Source organism: Corylus avellana, chromosome 1 (genome assembly GCF_965113065.1).
Source record: "Corylus avellana chromosome 1, dhCorAvel1.hap1.2, whole genome shotgun sequence".
Lineage (NCBI taxonomy): Eukaryota > Viridiplantae > Streptophyta > Magnoliopsida > Fagales > Betulaceae > Corylus > Corylus avellana.
Window position 1 is genome coordinate 6,925,322 of NC_142490.1, and position 19,099 is coordinate 6,944,420.

Below are 19,099 nucleotides of genomic sequence, written 5' to 3' on the forward strand. Positions count from 1 at the left end.
GAAAATTCAATATATTAAAGTGAGAGATTTTAAACTTTGAAGGTATTTGCAAAAAGTGCGTAAGTAAAGTTTTTTCTAATATTTTAATAATATAAAAAAAGTATAGAAAATTTATTGTAAAATATATTTTCACAGAAAAAACAAAAAATAGTTTTACAACCAAAACTTATAAAAAAATAAAAGAAAAGCTGCGGCTGGTTAGGACTTAGGATGACAACTTGATCCATAAATTTGAGGCTTTTGGCTTAGTTTACAAATTTGAGATTAAAAATAAATAAATAAATAAAAAATATATCTATATATATATGGGTCAAGTTGTCCACCCGCGTCTAATTTGAAACACGCTGCCCACCGCCTCTCTGTCACGATCTTGCTACTTGCACTCTTGAGCCGCCCACTGCCTCTCTCAATCTCTCCGATCTCTCGCTCTCGAAGTCTTGCTCTCGCTCTCTCTCGGTCTCTCGACTCTCTCCGGCGGTCTCTCCCTCTCTCTTGGGTCGCGGCGCAGCGGCGCTACCACTACGGCACTACCTCCGTCGGTCTCTCCGTCTCTCTTGGTTCGCGGCGCAGCGGCGCTACCAGCCTACCACTACCTTAATGGTATAAACTTATTTATCAAAACCCTAAACTAATTTTAAGATAAATGATTAAAATAAAGATTAATTTCATCATTAGTTTAAGATTATAGTTGGTAACATGTACTTCTTCCTATCAATCTACCGCCTGATTCAAATTTTTCTTAATTCACTCCAGCCACCGAATCAACCACAGAAAATCAGAACAAAACCCGCAGAAAATCAACCAAATCAAAGGAACACGCATAAATTATCTGTAGCTCTCCATTTACCGGGGTTGCTCCCTTTTTTCAGTTCTTGTTAGTGAAATTATTTTTCTGAGAAGGCTCATCTTACCAAACATGAAAGCCTTTTATACCTCAAGTTATATTGTTTGGGCCGTTGAAACTCCTAATTATAAGAATGTCAGCATGACAGCAACAGGAATGGACTGCTTATAGGATTCAAATTAACATCCTATTTGTATCTTGGTCCTGCAAGCCCTTGTGTATTTGTGGTTTTGGGCCTTTTGGCAGCCTTTGCAATTCAATGTTCTTGATCCTGTTTGTTGGTATTTCGACAGCACTTTTAATTGAACTGTTGGGAGGTTAATATGGTTTTTAATTTGGACATAAGAGTGATATGGCTATTTTGAAGGTTTCTTTATAGGGTCTTCAAAAAGATGAACTGCTGTTATCAGTGTCGCATGCTTAAGTGGCTCACTTTGTTTACCTATAATATAATGTAAACAAAGTCATAAATATTTGAGGGGAATTTGAACTTGCTTGTACTTTGGTTAAGCTGATTATATCTTGATGAATTAACTGTTGAGGTTCTTCTTCTTTTTCGTCTGACTAGGGGTTCTCTTTGTATACTCCATGTGTGCTCATTCATTGCTAATGAAATTACTTATAAAAAAAACTGTTGAGGCACTTATCAAAAAAAAACTGTTGAGGTTCTTCACCTTATTGTTCACTGTGGTTTTTAGTATATGTGTTCCTCGTTTTTAAAGTGAAAATGTACTACTACATTTGATGTTGTAAATAATACTGATATGCTGTTGACTTCTCCAATTCAAGGTTCCAAATACACCGACTAGAAGTCACCAGAATATTCGTTCTTGGACTCCTAGGTATGAAAGGGATGACAAAAGAAGTGAAAGAAGGGTGGGACATAGACACAGTTCTGACAGAGAGAATTATCACAGAAGGGAAGCACGCTATCGACATGATCAAGACCATGATGGAGAATATAGAAGCAAGCGAAGTAGATATGAAGGTTCAAGGGGTACACCTGGTATGTGATACTTCTGTTTAGTTTTGCTTCTTCAAGTTTTACATTCTTCAAGATATAGAAAAACAGAAGAGGGATGTGGTAGAGTGTGGTGTTATGTTTTGATATTGAGAAGTCTCACAAGTACCAGAAACTTGTTTTTGGATAGGTGACCTAGAAAGTGGTGAATATGCATATATTTTATTGAAGAAAGATGTTTTTACATGTAAGAAAAATGAAATAAAGAATATGAAAATAATCCATTTACTTCATTAACATTGGTTTATTGACAGGATATATATATATATATATATCTCAAAAAATACAAGGATATTGCTTTCTAATTCAAAACTGTGCAAATCTTGCAGGTAGATCTGACTGGGACGATGGAAGATGGGAATGGAAAGATACACCATGCCACTGGGATAGTCACTCTCATACCAGTAGGCGTCATCAACCTTCACCATCCCCAATGTTAGTTGGGGCATCACCGGATGCACGACTAGTTTCTCCATGGTTGGGTGGTCACACACCTCTTTCTTCTGGTATGTTAGCTTGATGTGAATTCTTCTCTGTGTATGTCAAAACATTAATTGTTTTCAAGCTGGCTATTTATGACTGTATATGTTGATTTTTGGGTACATAACTTTGACTCAATATTTGTAATAAGTACAGGTTCTGCCAGTTCTCCCTGGGACCATGTCTCTCCCTCTCCAATTCCAATACGTCCTTCTGGATCCTCTGTGAGATCCTCGAGTTCTAGACATGGCGGGAGGTCCCATCAACTTAATTTTTCTGTGGAAAATTCAGAAGCATTTGAGGTATTATACTTGCAACTTTTTCCCCATTTCTTTTTATTTATTTTGGGAATTAAGGGTTCTGCATCTTAAACTCTGTTCATATTAAGTAAATTTTATTTTTTGGGGAAACTTCACTTACACCCTCCAAAGTATAAGCGGTTTTGCAATCATAACCTCGAAGTTTAAAAATTTGCAATGTCGGCATCCCGTGTTTTAGCCCCTTTTAATTTCACCTAATTTTTGTTTAAATGTTCAAAATGCCCCAATTATTTTAAAAAGCAAAATGTGAAAAATTCAAAAAAGGCCCTGGACTCATGCTGTGGGTCACCAGAATTTTGTAGGGGGGGGGGGGGGGGGGGGGGCGCATTCTAACAAAAAATGGGTGAAATTAAAAGGGGCTGAACATGGGATGTCAACATTGCAAATTTTTAAACTTCGAAGTTATGATTGCAAAATCGCTTATACTTCGGGGGGTGTAAGTGAAGTTTCCCCAATTTTTTTCATGGTGATTGTGGATTTCCTTGCTTGGTTAATTCACATGCTATTCATTCTATCTACAGGCTTTTTCATTATTAATGTTATGTGTGTAGGATGGAGGTGCTGATAAGTCTGATTTCTCTAAAGAGCACAAGTATGAGATTACAGAAAGTATGCGTCTCGAGATGGAATATAATTCTGACCGTGCATGGTAATTTTGTTAATGGACGTGTTGTTCTTCTTTGATAAGATTTGATTCCATGATATTTGCTGCATAAGGATGACCACATTTAGTTCTTTGATAACACAATCTGTGAACAACATTTGTGGCTGCTTTGAATTTTCTCAATTTGCAATTCATGTTTATAATCTTTTGGAAACTTCAAGCAAGCAGTAATTGATGGTATCATTTGATTTGATTTGCTTCTTTCAAACTGGAACTAATTCTTAGAATTTTATCTCAATCCTTTATAGCACCTCTTCTCAGGAATTGTGCACGCAAAAATAGAAAAAAAAAAAAAAAAAAAAAAAAAAAAAGAAGAAAAAAAAGCCTCCTTTTAAAATCAAACTTTATATTTGTATATATTCCATCTTTGGTTTTGTGTTATAAAATTTACTTGTGCTACTTGGTTGTCAACTTATTTTGATCAGTACGATTTCTATTTTATAGGTATGACAGAGAAGATGGTAACACATTGTTCGATGCAGATACCTCGTCGTTTTATCTGGGAGATGAGGCTTCTTTCCAGAAGAAAGAAGCAGAATTGGCCAAAAGACTGGTATGTTAAATTGTATTATTATTTTTTGGAAATATGTTTAAACCATTCCTCATCAGTGCATAAGTATATAATACCACTGTTATAGTAATAGGTGCTTGCATGTGTCTACCTGTTATTTTCCTGAAATATATTTCTTATTGAGTACCTTAGAAATTTATAAACTGTTGTTGAGTACCTTAGAAATCGATAAACATAAGGTAGTGGTATAGATTGTTTAGTTGCTCAGATTATGTTGGCAATCAACATTCTTATCATTCTTTAAGGATTTGTAATCTCCAATGCAGGTTCGGAGAGATGGAACCAAGATGACACTTGCTCAGAGCAAAAAGATGTCCCAGCTCACTGCCGATAATGCTCAGTGGGAAGACCGGCAACTATTGAGATCTGGAGCTGTTAAAGGGACTGACGTGCAGACAGAGTTTGATGACGAGGATGAACGCAAGGTTATTCTTCTTGTACATGGTAAGAGAATCTTATAACAAACCTTTTCAACTAGTTGATGAATTACATGTCACTTGCTGTGCATGCACATATGATGTCTACCTTCTTAGCTAAAATGTCCCCCCTTCTTTTCTTGTAACAGATACAAAACCTCCTTTCCTAGATGGGAGAGTTGTTTTTACTAAACAAGCAGAGCCAATAATGCCAATAAAAGACCCAACATCAGATATTGCAATAATTTCACGCAAAGGATCGGCTCTGGTTAGAGAAATTCATGAGAAACAAAGTATGAACAAGTCACGCCAACGTTTTTGGGAGCTTGCAGGCTCAAAACTTGGTGATATTCTTGGCGTTGAAAAAACAGCGGAACAGGCATGGTGCTTTTTAATGAAGATTTGACTTTTACCTTCCTTGGGTTTTAAACTCTCTCCTTTCTTTCTTCTTCTTCTTCCTCCCTGGGTAGGCATAGGTCTAAGACTTGTGTTTTTACAGATTGATGCCGACACTGCTGTTGTAGGCGAAGATGGTGAAATTGATTTTAAGGAGGATGCAAAGTTTGCACAGCATTTAAAGAAGGGGGAAGCAGTAAGTGATTTTGCAAAGTCAAAAACCTTAGCGCAGCAACGTCAGTATCTGCCAATCTATTCTGTGAGGGATGAGTTATTGCAGGTTTGCCGCTATTCCTTTGGGCACATTTTTGTTTGATCCAAATGACTGATAATTGCTTGCTGTCTTGCCTTTGAAGGTAGATAGGAATATGTGTTTTTGAAATTTATGAATGAGCTTCTGGTTTTCAAAATCTAGGATTTGGGAAGTGCAATCAGTTGGTCTACTCCTAATTCTTTAATTAATTTTATGGCATCATTTGCTCGAAATTCATTTTCCAAGTGTATTTTAGAGTCCTTGATTTTTCTTTTTTATTATTATTATTTCGGTTTCCATTTGGTTTTCCTCTTCAAATAATTTATATTACCTTGTCTTTGATGTGTCCTAATTCTATTTGAATGTTTTCTGGATAGGTAATTCGCGAAAATCAGGTGGTGGTGGTTGTCGGAGAAACTGGTTCAGGAAAGACGACTCAACTGACACAGGTTCCTTCAAGCTTTATATGATGTTATTATTATAATTATTGTTGTTGTTGTGGTTGCTTATTAATAATAATGGTTGAGGCATATGTGCCTTGTCAATTGGAAGCTGATATTTGGATTTTGTTTACAGTATCTGCATGAAGACGGCTACACTACAAATGGTGTAGTTGGTTGCACCCAACCAAGACGTGTTGCAGCTATGAGTGTTGCAAAAAGAGTTAGTGAAGAGATGGAGACGGAGCTGGGTGACAAAGTTGGTTATGCTATTCGTTTTGAGGATGTGACCGGGCCAAAAACCGTAATTAAGGTGAATTGCTTTCTTTGTTTCCAAAAGCAAAGTTATTGGAATTCCTTAGACACTTCCCATTTAGGCTGCTTACCATGCATGACTTCTTTTTGTAACCTTTTGTTAATCTTGATGGTTGTTGAAATAACTACAATGCTCTTTTTTTTAGGGCACAAATTTTATGTGAATAGAGATCAATATGTATACCTTGATATGATTATATGCTAAATCTTTGCTATTTCAATTTTACAGTATATGACTGATGGAGTACTCTTGCGTGAAACACTCAAAGATTCTGATCTAGAAAAGTATCGGTATGGGAAGTCAGAAATTTTATGTCTATCTTTATATGTAGCTGTTCATTTACAATAAGAACATGATTATTTACTATCAAGGTTATTACTTTTGCAGTGTCGTTGTGATGGATGAAGCCCATGAGAGGTCACTAAGCACAGATGTGCTGTTTGGGATATTGAAAAAAGTGGTTGCTCGGCGACGTGATTTTAAGCTTATAGTGACGTCTGCAACTCTGAATGCGCAAAAATTTTCAAATTTCTTTGGAAGGTAACCTTGTCATTTTGCACCACAATTTGATTATGTCATCATTGCATCTCCATCTACTTGCTTCAAATTGCTAATTTCTGAATTTGTTGCAGTGTACCAATTTTCCACATCCCTGGCAGAACATTTCCTGTTAATATCCTGTACAGTAAAACCCCATGTGAAGATTACGTTGAAGGTGCAGTGAAGCAGGCTATGACTATCCATATAACCAGCCCTCCTGGTGACATCCTCATCTTCATGACTGGCCAAGATGAGATTGAGGCAGCCTGTTATGCCCTTGCAGAGCGTGTGGAACAGCTCATATCATCCACGAAGAAAGCAGTTCCAAAACTCCTGATACTCCCTATATATTCACAGCTGCCTGCTGACTTGCAAGCAAAGATATTCCAGAAAGCTGAAGATGGGGCTCGTAAATGCATTGTGGCAACCAACATTGCTGAGACATCTTTAACTGTAGATGGAATTTTTTATGTCATTGACACGGGGTATGGTAAGATGAAAGTATACAACCCTAGGATGGGTATGGATGCTCTCCAAGTATTCCCCGTCAGCCGTGCTGCTGCTGACCAACGTGCTGGACGTGCTGGTAGAACTGGGCCTGGGACATGTTATCGCCTATATACAGATAGTGCATACCTAAACGAAATGCTGCCAAGTCCTGTGCCTGAGATCCAAAGGACGAACCTCGGCAATGTAGTTTTGTTACTCAAATCTCTCAAAGTTGAGAACTTGCTGGATTTTGATTTCATGGACCCACCTCCGCAGGATAATATTCTTAATTCTATGTACCAGTTGTGGGTCTTAGGTGCTCTTAACAATGTGGGAGGCTTAACTGGTCTTGGCTGGAAAATGGTGGAGTTTCCGTTGGACCCCACACTTGCCAAGATGCTTTTGATGGGTGAAGAGCTAGGATGCTTAGATGAGGTGTTGACAATTGTTTCAATGCTTTCAGTGCCGTCGGTATTCTTCCGGCCTAAAGATAGGGCAGAGGAGAGTGATGCTGCGCGTGAAAGATTTTTTGTGCCGGAATCTGACCACTTAACGCTATATAATGTTTACACTCAATGGAAACAACATCAATATCGGGGAGACTGGTGTAACGACAATTTTTTGCATGTGAAAGGGTTACGAAAGGCTAGAGAAGTGAGATCCCAGCTGCTGGATATTCTCGAGACACTAAAAATCCCTTTGACATCTTGTTGGCCTAATTCAGATATCGTGAGAAAAGCCATATGTTCTGCATACTTCCATAATGCAGCAAGATTAAAGGGCGTGGGTGAGTATGTGAATTGCAGGAATGGGATGCCTTGCCATTTACATCCGAGCAGTGCTCTCTATGGTATGGGTTGCACTCCAGATTATGTGGTTTATCATGAGCTGATTTTGACAACAAAGGAGTATATGCAATGTGCGACAGCAGTGGAGCCTCAGTGGCTGGCTGTGCTAGGACCAATGTTCTTTTCCGTTAAGGGGTCGGACACATCGATGTTGGAGCATAAGAAGAGACACAAGGAAGAGAAAACGGCCATGGAGGAGGAAATGGAGAATTTGAGGAAGGTGCAAGCGGAAGCAGAGCGAGAAAGCAAGAACAAGGACAGGGAAAGGAGGGCAAAGCAGCAGCAAGAAGTCTGCACGCCAGGTCTGCGCCAGGGTTCTACAACCTATTTGAGACCAAACAAGTTTGGTTTGTAAATTATCGAATGAGTTTCCCGCAGCATAATAGGGCTGTTATTAACACAGGAAAGAATTTGTTCTTCTTAATTGTGTATCAGAAATTGAAAAAAAAAAAAAAAAATGGTTGATTTTTGCCAATGCAAGTATACCAGTTATAAATTAAGGATACTGGCTTGTTCGAAGTAGCAGTGGTATTTTTATTCTTCTGAGTTCGATGAACTTTTTCTCTTGGAGGAAAACTCTGTTCGCATTTAAAAAAAAAAAAAAAAAAAAACCAACATTTTCATTAAAATTGTTGATACCTAACAACTTATTAGCATATATATATATATGCTAAAATGATTGAACAAACAAAGACATCTGACCAAAAACAAAACATTGTTAAAAAATGAAAAAATTCTTTTAGATGATTGTGGTCTTGGAAAAAAATAAAAAAAGAATATAAATCGAAAATTGATTATATCTTTTTTGTTCATTTATTTACAATTTTAGTGACGAATAATGATTTTTAGCAAATAACATTATAAGTATTATTTGGAATATCACATTAGTTCGTAAATATAACAAATATTATATAACAATTTATATTTAATAAATTATATGATAAAAGAGGCGGGAAATTCTAAATTGGCTGGTAAGATCACTCATAATAGAGTAGTTAAATGGCATTTTTATCTAAAACGGCTAGTGAAAAAAAAACCCCACATTGAATTAGCCAAAAAAAAAAAAAAAAGTATATTTTGAGCGTTTTTTTCATTTGAGCAAAATAAAAAAATAAAATAAAAAAACCATACAACGATTTTGCCTTTTCGATATGTTAAGTATAAGGGTGTAAGAGAATCAATGCAGTACTTGGGTAATGATGTACAACTTATATCTAAAACACTGGTAAGGCTAACTTGATTAAGATGTATGCAAGTGAAAAACAAAAGATTAAATCATGCTCAAGTCACTCCATCTTACTCAAGTGTTGGCTTCAATCTTCTGTAATTGGTTATTTGACAAAATATAAAAACAAGACATTACATGTCTCGCTTGCAGCTGATTCACGATATCGCCTACTAACATTATTGCATGTGCCACTATTTCCATTACCTCCTACGTCATCTAACCCAAAGGATTCCGAATTCTCCTCTTCCTCTAAAGACGACACTGTAGAAGCAACTATTTCTCATGGGGACTTAAATCCACGATCAACCTTAGACTCTGATCGTTTTGCACTAGCAAGGACATCTAGCCCTATTACATTACAACATAACAAACATCAACTTTTGCATATTAATCATGTTAGTATACTTTCAATTAGAATCAGTGGAAGAAAAGAACTAGGATTCCAAAAAAAGTGAACAAATAGAAAAATTTAGTGTCATTTCAAGGCAAATTATCATATCTGGTAATGATTAAGTATCGATTATTAAGCATTATTTGCCTTTTCATTTTTTGAGTATAAGGGTGTAAGAGAATCAATGCATTAGAAACATTATTAAGGCTGACTTGAGTAAGATCTATGCAAGTGAAAAACAAAAGATTAAATCTTACTCAAGTCACTACATCATACTCAAGTGTTGACTTTAATCTTTTGTAATTGGTTATTTGAAAAAAAAAAAAATAGATTGAAGTTGTTACCTAGCATAGGTTCGAGTAGGGTTAAAATATCTTTCGAGGGTCATGCCCCTGCATGCACCCCCTCTATTGGGGCTCGGGTAAGATTGAAGGATATGGCAACAGTCATACTCCTGCCCATGTCCTTTCTTTTGTGCCTATACCGCTTTATGCGACAATTTATTTTTGGCTTTTGTCCAAGATATAGAGGATCGAGTAGTTTATAGTTCCTTTGAAATCATTTATGAATCCATTTCCTGTTTTCTACTTTTAGTTCCGACATTTTTTTTTTTTTTTTTTTTTTTTTTTTTTTTCGGGGGGAGGCTTTATTTAAATGCGTCATTTATGTAAAGTTTATATTCTCACATTCATTTTCAAAAATAGTTGTAAAAGTCACTTATTTTAGAGACCAATATCAATTTATTAATCTAAAATCAAGGCGTTGCATTTTAATTAGTACTTAGACTAAAAAGGCCCACCTAGTTCTCACACTACCAACCTCTTAACTTCCTCCCACTTTAACTAATTTTAGTACTACTATATTAATTTGAGCATACCCTAATGCAACCTGCAAATATTTGAGCAAGAACCTTTTTTAAAAAGCTGTAAATTTGGAACTTTTCGGTCAGCTTACATGGAAAAAGCTTTTGGGTATCGAATCGGATCAATTTCCACCTCTACTAGGTTTAGCCGTTTAGGGCATTTGTTGTATATGAGTGCCTTTGGCCAAATTGTTTAGTAATTAGTATGTCCAGCTATTGATCATTGACATTTGTAATATAAGAAATTATATTTTACAAGAATTTCCAAATTCCTTGGGGCTGCCAAGGACCCTTAAACATATAAGGCACATGTGCGCGCTCACACACGTTAGCTAACGAGTCAAGCTGAACTTATACAAGTTGTGTTCACGTTATTAATCAAGTTGAGCCCGGTTTATAAAAGCATATCTCGTTTAATAATCAAAATTAATTTTGTGTCCACAATTGGCTCAATTATTAAATACACCGAGTTTGAGTACGAACGAGTCAAGCCAAACTTATACAAGTTGTGTTCACATTATTAACCGAGTCCGGCCAAGTTTATACAAGCATATCTCATTTAATAATCAAGCACAATTTTGTGTCCATAATCAGCTCAATTATTAAATATACTAAGTTCAAATCAAGTCTTTCTGAGTCAAATCTAAGCCTGTTTGCGATCGACTCCATCCGTTTTTAACACCACCAATTGTAATCACATTTCCGGCACTCAACTGAGAACCCATTCATCGAGTTGAAAGACCCCAATATTGATTAAACAGAAACTGTAGTTTGAAAGTACAATATCTGAAAAAGTGCCAACATTATTATCACATCTGCTGAAGCCTTCCTCCAAAGGACTCATAATAAAGCCAATTCATGCATTATATAAGAATTTAAATAGCTTTCAGTCTTTAAATTTTGAAGTTTTAATTTATATCTTTATTTGGCCCTGTGCTGATCTGAGCTCCACATACTCGGCCTGGAATTTGGGAGAAATGGGAGACTAATATGGTAATATCTCTTCCACCTGAATCCAGTTGCCTAAAAGGTTTTTTTTTTTAAAAAAAAATAATGTTGTATATATCAAAAAGCGTAAAGCGCCCTTAAGTACACAGAAAAACTAACGTTAGCCCACAATATGACCGGATTAGAGGGCCCTAAGCCCCAAAAAACCATAGGCCCACAAAACAGACATCTAAAACCCCAAAAAAGCCATAAACTCGCAAGGCCGCAGGCCCGCAATCCTAAACTCTCATTGCTACTTTGCCTTTGCGACTTTTCCCCGACTAGCTAGAGCCCTTACCTCGTGCCTCAAAATTAATGGAGCATAAAAGTAATTTTCATAGTCCTGAGAAACCAATACACCTGTGGTGATGAGTTGCCGTGTAACAAATGTTCCAATTCCTCTTGTGGGCAGATGAACCACTCAAATTATGCATCCACAATTTGTTAGAAGGGCATAAACATCAATATCTCCCTTCACAAACTATTCTGACAGCTGATAACACTGAGCCTTGAACAAATTCTGCCAGAAGTTCCACGTGTCAGTTAAATGTCTTACCATGTTTTCAAAAATCTAAGAATATTAATTTTCTCATTTCTTTTTTCAAATAATTTTATGCTCAAGAATGTAACAAGCATAAACATTAATAAATATATACGTGAGGCCCAAAACCAATAGTCAGCTTACATCAACTCAAATAAGGACCTAAAGTCGATAAATACAATTAGCTACAATAGGTCTATGACCCTATCTTTCATGACACGTCACATGACACTAATAATTACAATTAATTTCACTAAATAATTGTAACTGTACTCTAATTTATATTTTTAATTTAAATGAATTAATCCTCATGACATACATATACATTTCATATTACCATTCTAGGGAATCATTCTGTAGCTAAACCAAAATCCATATACTATCATTTTGTTCACTACTTATTTTCTTTGAATAACTAATTTAACTACATGATTATTCTTATGTATCCTGTGAGACTCAATCTCATCTTGTACATATATAAATTTCAATAAATCCCACTGAAACACTTCAGAATAATCATTCCTAATAAAATTTAAACAAATGAGAATATTCCTTATCACTTTGTTTCTGACAAAGGACTTGGATTCCTTATTAAAGAAAGTGTTTACATAATATTACATGCAATCACACAAAGATTTTAACCTAAGATCAAACAAAGTGACCTATACCTTAGTAATTTAGTTATAAATTTTTAAATTTTTTATATTTTTAATCAGGTATATAGACACATGTTAATTTTATTTAAAGGTAGTGACGTGAATTTTCATTCTAAATAAAATACCTCTTGCTGCTAGATGCTAGTATTTCTCTTATTATAACTATTCTATCTTAATGTGTGGAACAGGTTTAAAAATAAAAAAGGTTGTGCGAGAGGATGCAGAGGAGCTGCAGGCTGGAGGATTTCTCAGCTGAATCTCTACGGCAAGTCGTCCAGGTCAAAATTTAAATTCAAGAACGGCAAGTCGTTGGTCCACCGCCTTTAGCTAAGTCGGTGGACCTAAGTCGGTGGCACTGGCTTCTATATAAGGGCAATGGCTTCAAGAGGGAGTGAAACAGAGAGTGAAGAGGGAGTGAAACAGAGAGCTGCGAGTGTGAATGATGATGATGATGCCCGTGGGATTTCGTTTTGAGCCCACTGATGAAGAGCTGGTAGGCTTCTATTTGTTGAACAAGGTAAGGGGAGAAGATATTGGTTGGGATGGCATCGGCGAGTTTGATATTTATGGTGAAAAGGATCCCTGGCAATTCTGTGGTGATCAGGAGAAGCTTTACGTTTTTACAAGGCTAAAACAACTAAGCAAAAATCGAGTGGCACGGACAGCGGGTTGCGGTGTTTGGCATGAGAATTCTGCCGACAAAATCTACGATGGTCAGGGTGATGTTATTGGGGTCAGGAAACTCTTCTGTTTCAAGGTGAAGAAACAGAAATCCAACTGGTTAATGCACGAGTTCTCATTAGTTGGGGAGGGAGAACGAGAACGGACGACTGACTGGGTCCTGTGCACCATCCAAAAGAAAGAATCACGATCAAGAGTTGGCGTTAAAAGATGCTTTCAATATCAGTCTTCTCCCACCGTCATCTCTATTCAAACTCCATCTCCATTGCGAAATTCCATTAAAACAAAAGAAGTAGAAGAAGAAGTACTGCTACTTGAGGACGGATCCCAGCAGAGAAAGAAGATGCGCTGCTGTGATGTCGAATGTCAAGCCACTGGGGCCCCATCATCAGAATGTCCATCTGAATTTGGAACGCCTGAGTCTGAATTGGAAACCCGTCTACCAGCTAGTGATAACTCTGACCCTGAGTTGAGTGTTTCATATGAATATTTGGAAACCTTGATGAGCTGTCAACTAGCCAGTAATGATGACTCTGCGTCTGAGTTTTATGCTTCATACGGTTATCTGCCGCCACCGCCTTCCCCTGTGGGTGGACATCTGCCGCTTGATGCATGGGTGGATTCTTGGGATCCTGAGTTTGCTACTTTACTTTCCTAGCACCATGTGAATGATCAAAACAGAGAACCAAAACTCTGTTTTACTGTTGGTGTCTGTTAAGATTGGAAAACATTGTAATTTTTTTTTTTTTTTTGTTCAATTTTGCTGGAGCACATTGGTGTACTTGTTCCTTATTTTTGTTATGGGATATCCAATTTGTCAACTTTGCTCGAAATAACTCTTCTCTTGATTTTTGTTCTAAAGAATGTCTTCTAACACAAATAACATGTCGTTTACACAAATAACACAAATATCTCTTCTCTTGATTTGTTATAAGCTGCGGTTCCAATTGGTTCAAAGTTGATTATTGAGAACTTTGAGGTGCCCTAATCCCAATAGATTCCGTGTTAAAATATGCCTATCAAATGGAAAAATGTTGATCTATAACATCTACATTTACCAAATGAGGTTCTGGTTCATAATAATGACAGAAAATTACTCATTGCTGCTTGCAAATTGTAAGAATGTTGAGTTGTTATGACTAAACAAGTGGCAACTCTATTCTGGTTTGCTTATCTGTGTATGGTTTTTCTGGTTTACTTTTAGTCTAGACAATTTCTTGTACTTGGTCTTCTTCTGGTGTTCTTCATGTGAGATTTCGTGTGTTGGAAGTGAGTAGACTAATTTGTTTTTATCATCCAATTGTGCTTCTCCTCGTGAATTTTAATGCAAGCTTGATTCCAATGAGCTCTAGCAAAAATGACATTCTCCTCCCTCCATAAGAGTGGGATGGAGCTGAGGTTATAGGTTGAACACTCACTACATGTGTATGTAAATTATCAATAATAGTTTAAAAAAAGAAAACATCATCAGGCAAGCTTGATGTTAATTATATATATTCTATGCCAAGTTGCTTTGACATGGTAAATTTACTGTTTCAGCTTGAAATCACAAACAATATATCAGAATATTCTTTCCCATAATGCTGATTAAACATTGCTGCATCTATCAACGCAGGAGCATGCAATTAAGATCTGACTTGTTAATTTAATTAGTACTAAATTTCTGCATTTTTGCCGGCATTATAATTCCTAAGCAAGTAGCGCACTATTCTTATGCATTTTGAACCTTATTTCTATTTGGGAGATGCAATCCATGAAATGTTCTCCTTAATCTAAATTCTAAAATCATCTTGTACTTTTACTTGTTTGCACTTTTGCAAATTCAATAAACAATCAATCAGTTGAGTATGAAGAACCCAATTATTTGAATTTGAATATCTTACTCCTTAACCTATATTGGATTCCGAATTTCATGTCCTGTGCAATTCATATTATTTGCTCTATTCTAAGAGACTATTGAAAATTGCACTATTTTTGTTGGAGTGTTCACTTTCACACTCCATTGGCAAGTCTGTGAATAATCAGAAATGGATTATTTTAGTTTGTAGTTTTAAGTGCAAGAATTTTGCTTTCAATTTTATAGCTAAGCTCATTTGGTTGATTTCATATGCCTGAAAAAATGGTTCATTGAAATAAAAGTAGTATTTGAAACTTACACTGTTTGATGGCATGTTTTGTGGCCTTCTAATCTGCCATGTATCTTCCTCAATAATCAAAATATATGGGCACTGTAATGTTGCTCCCTTTCACTTTCAACATGAAAGCTGCCTTTTTATTTTCATTAGGATATTTTTCAAAATTGAACGTCATCAACTAAATACTAATCGAATTGTAAATGGTATCTACTCCATCTTTGACCCAGTAAAAATGGCTAGGTTTGAAAATGCATGGCAACATTCAAACAGGAGTGCCTATATATTACTTGTTATATTCGCAAGTCTCCTCCACAAGGCAATTAACATGGGGTTGGAGCTCAAGAGACGCTTCCTCCATGGGTTTCTTCTGCTTGCTACCCTGTTCCTTGCATGGAGCTTGTTCGTCACCGGTTAGAGGAGCACCTTTTTTCTCTCAAAATTTTGTTATATTGTTTGACATGCATATACGTATAGGCTATTGCTTCACATTTTGTGTTGTTTACTTGTTTATTTATCAGCTTTTAACACTTGCTTTTTCTTGTATGAAACTGTTTGTGGTAATTACTCTGAGAAGGTGAGAAAATGGAGAAGTTAGTTCATTCAAGGGATGCCGAAGGATTGTGTGGACATGTTGCCGTAAAACAGAGGAAAGGCCAACCTTTGCTTGTGGCAAAACTAGTGCAGCAACGACCACCTGAACCGCCGCCGCCACCTCCTACGTTGCCCACAGGGCCAATCCCCTAAGGCATTCCATGTATTAGACATCTCTTGATGTGGGGTGAATGTCATCAATAGCTAAATATCCAAATCAAAATAGTATTTAATCTAAATGTTAGTTCATCATCAACCAACCATCGAATACTGTATTTGTATTTGTTTTGTTGTTTGTGGGTTTCAGTCACCCTGTTTATTGTTTACCTTCTTATAGAGACTTTTGTATCTAGTGTTTGTTACTCCTTGACAACATATTTCATTTTGTTTCGGCCATGCCTCCCTATCCTCAACTTCTTCCCAATGGTTGTTGTAGTTGTTACCTAGCATAGGTTCGAGTAGGGTTAAAATATCTTTAGAGGATAATGCCACTGCATGCACCCCCTTTATTGGGGCTCGGGTAAGATTGAAGGATCTGGCAACAGTCATGCTCCTACCCGTGTCCTTTTTTTGTGCCAATACCGCTTTATGCAACAATTTTTTTTGGGCTTTTGTCCAAGATATAGAGGATCAGGTCGTTTATGGTTCCTTTTTGAGATCATTTAGGAATCCATTTCCTGTTTTCTACTTTTAGTTCCGACACTTTTTTTTTTTTTTTGGGGGGGGGCCTTTATTTAAATGCGTCATTTATGTAAAGTGTATATTCTCACATTCATTTTTAAAAGTAGTTGTAAAAGTCACTTATTTTAGAGACAAATATCAATTTATTAGATTAATTTTTTTTAAAAAAAAAAAATCAAATCTAATGAAGGAATTTTATTAATCTAAAATCAAGGTGTTGCATTTTAATTAGTACTTGGACTAAAAAGGCACACCTAGTTCTCACACTACCAACCTCTTAACTTCCTCCCACTTTAACTAATTTTAGTACTACTATATTAATTTGAGCATACCCTAATGCAACCTGCAAATATTTAAGCAAGAACTTTTTTTAAAAGCTGTAAATTTGGAACTTTTCGGTCAGCCTACCAGGAAAAAGCTTTAGGGTATCGAATCGGATCAATTTCCAGCTCTACTCGGTTTAGCCGTTTAGGGCGTTTATTGTATATGAGTGCCTTTGGCCAAATTGTTTAGTACGTCCAGCAATTGATCATTGACATTTGTATGGGCCATAATATAAGAAATTATATTTTACAAGAATTTTCAAATTCCTTGGGGCTGCCAAGGACCCTTAAACATATAAGGCTCACACACACACAGAGTAACGAGTCAAGCCGAACTTATACAAGTTGTGTTCACGTTATTAATCAAGTTGAACTTGGTTTATAAAAGCATATCTCGTTTAATAATCAAAATTAATTTTGTGTCTACAATTGGCTCAATTATTAAATACACCGAGTTTGAGTATAAACGAGTCAAGTCGAACTTATACGAGTTGTGTTCACATTATTAACCGAGTCGGGCCAAGTTTATACAAGCATATCTCATTTAATAATCAAGCACAATTTTGTGTCCATAATTGGCTCAATTATTAAATATACTAAGTTCAAGTCAAGTCTTTCTTAGTCAAATTTAAGCCTCTTTGCGATAGACACATGTTAATTTTTTTTAAAGGTGGTGACGTGAATTTTCATTTTAAATAAAATACCTCTTGCTGCTTAGATGCTAGCATTTCTCTTATTATAACTATTCTATCTTAATATGTGGAAAAGTTTTAAAAATAAAAAAAAATAAAAAAGGTTGTGCGAGAGGATGCGGAGGAGCTGCAGGCTGGAGGATTTCTCCACTGAATCTCTACGGCAAGTCGTCCAGTTCAAAATTTAATTCAAGAACGGCAAGTCGTTAGTCCACCGCCTTTAGCTAAGGCGGTGGACCTAAGTCGGTGGCACTGGGTTCTATATAAGGGCAATGGCTTCAAGAGGGAGTGGAACAGAGAGTGAAGAGGAGTGAAACAGAGAGTGAAGAAGGAGTGAAACAGAGAGTTGCGAGTGTGAATGATGATGATGATGCCGGTGGGATTTCGTTTTCAGCCCACCGATGAAGAGCTGGTAGGCTTCTATTTGTTGAACAAGGTAAGGGGAGAAGATATAGGTTGGGATGGCATCGGAGAGTTCGATATTTATGGTGAAAAGGATCCCTGGCAATTCTGTGGTGATCAGGAGAAGCTTTACGTTTTTACAAGGCTAAAACAACTCAGCAAAAATCGAGTGGCACGAACAGCGGGTTGCGGTGTTTGGCATGAAAATTCTGCCGACAAAATCTATGATGGTCAGGGGGATGTTATTGGGGTCAGGAAACTCTTCTGTTTCAAGGTGAAGAAACAGAAATCCAACTGGTTAATGCACGAGTTCTCATTAGTTGGGGAGGGAGAACGAGAACGGACGACTGACTGGGTCCTGTGCAGCATCCAAAAGAAAGAATCACGATCAACAGTTGGCGTTAAAAGATGCTTTCAAGATCAGTCTGCTCCCACCGTCATCTCTGTTCAAACTCCATCTCCATTGCAAAATTCCATTAATACAGAAGAAGAAGAAGTGCTGCTACTTGAGGACGGATCGCAGCAGAGAAAGAAGATGCGCTGCTGCGATGTCGAATGTCAAGCCACTGGGACCCCATCATCAGAATGTCCAACTGAATTTGGAACGCCTGAGTCTGAATTGGTAACCCGTCTACCAGCTAGTGATAACTCTGACTCTGAGTTGAGTGTTTCATATGAATATTTGGAAACCTTGCTGGGCTGTCAACTAGCCAGTAATGATGACTCTGCGTCTGAGTTTTATGCTTCATACGGTTATCTGCCGCCACCGCCTTCCCCTGTGGGTGGACATCTGCCGCTTGATGCATGGGTGGATTCTTGGGATCCTGAGTTTGATACTTTACTTCCCTAGCACCATGTCAATGATCAAAACAGAGAACCAAATCTCTGTTTTACTGTTGGTGTTGGTTAAGATAGGAAAAGATTGTAAATTTTGTTTTTTTGGTTCAATTTTGTTGGAGCACATTGGTGTACTTGTTCCTTGATTTTGTTATGGGATATCCAATTTGTCAACTTTGCTCGAAATATCTCTTCTCTTGATTTTTGTTATAAAGAATGTCTTCTAACACAAATAACATGTCGTTTACACAAATAACACAAATATCTCTTCTCTTGATTTGTTACAAGTTTAAAAATCGATGGGATTTCTATGGCTGTGGTTCCAATTGGTTCAAAGTTGATTATGATCCATCAAATTGCAACTAGCGATTATTGAGAACTTTGCGGTGCCCTAATCCCAATAGATTCCGTGTTCAAATATGCCTATCAAATGGAAAAATGTTGATTTATAACATCTATATTTACCAAATAAGGTTCTGGCTGATAATAATGAT

The 19,099-nt window shown here is 36.8% G+C and overlaps 3 protein-coding genes across 3 annotated transcripts; all 3 read left to right on the forward strand.

Moving 5' to 3' along the window:
- Positions 1-348: 348 nt before the first annotated feature.
- On the forward strand, positions 349-7,995 carry LOC148587902 (pre-mRNA-splicing factor ATP-dependent RNA helicase DEAH7-like). Its single transcript, XM_088512389.1, has 14 exons — positions 349-600; positions 1,634-1,850; positions 2,195-2,371; positions 2,502-2,647; positions 3,217-3,314; positions 3,774-3,882; positions 4,167-4,344; positions 4,466-4,695; positions 4,816-4,992; positions 5,343-5,414; positions 5,542-5,718; positions 5,950-6,011; positions 6,109-6,261; positions 6,354-7,995. The coding sequence occupies exons 1-14, from the start codon at positions 598-600 to the stop codon at positions 7,951-7,953; spliced, it is 3,399 nt and encodes a 1,132-aa protein (XP_088368515.1). The 5' UTR covers positions 349-597; the 3' UTR covers positions 7,954-7,995.
- Positions 7,996-12,711: 4,716 nt separating this feature from the next.
- On the forward strand, positions 12,712-13,602 carry LOC132168985 (protein ATAF2-like). The gene has a single exon (XM_059580081.2). The coding sequence runs from the start codon at positions 12,712-12,714 to the stop codon at positions 13,600-13,602; it is 891 nt and encodes a 296-aa protein (XP_059436064.2).
- A 4,131-nt stretch (positions 13,603-17,733) lies between these two features.
- On the forward strand, positions 17,734-18,618 carry LOC132168986 (protein ATAF2-like). The gene has a single exon (XM_059580082.2). It carries the CDS (start codon positions 17,734-17,736, stop codon positions 18,616-18,618), a length of 885 nt encoding a protein of 294 aa, XP_059436065.2.
- The last annotated feature ends 481 nt before the right edge of the window (positions 18,619-19,099 follow it).

What these genes read in the sequence shown, in the direction of transcription:
- LOC148587902 (XM_088512389.1), top strand. An exon ending in GGTTATTCTTCTTGTACATG is followed by an intron (nt 4,345 to 4,465) that starts GTAAGAGAATCT and finishes TTCTTGTAACAG; the next exon opens with ATACAAAACCTCCTTTCCTA. An exon ending in TTTTCAAATTTCTTTGGAAG is followed by an intron (nt 6,262 to 6,353) that starts GTAACCTTGTCA and finishes AATTTGTTGCAG; the next exon opens with TGTACCAATTTTCCACATCC.
- LOC132168985 (XM_059580081.2), top strand. Translation starts at nt 12,712, where the DNA reads ATGATGCCCGTGGGATTTCGTTTTGAGCCCACTGATGAAGAGCTGGTA.
- LOC132168986 (XM_059580082.2), top strand. Translation starts at nt 17,734, where the DNA reads ATGATGCCGGTGGGATTTCGTTTTCAGCCCACCGATGAAGAGCTGGTA.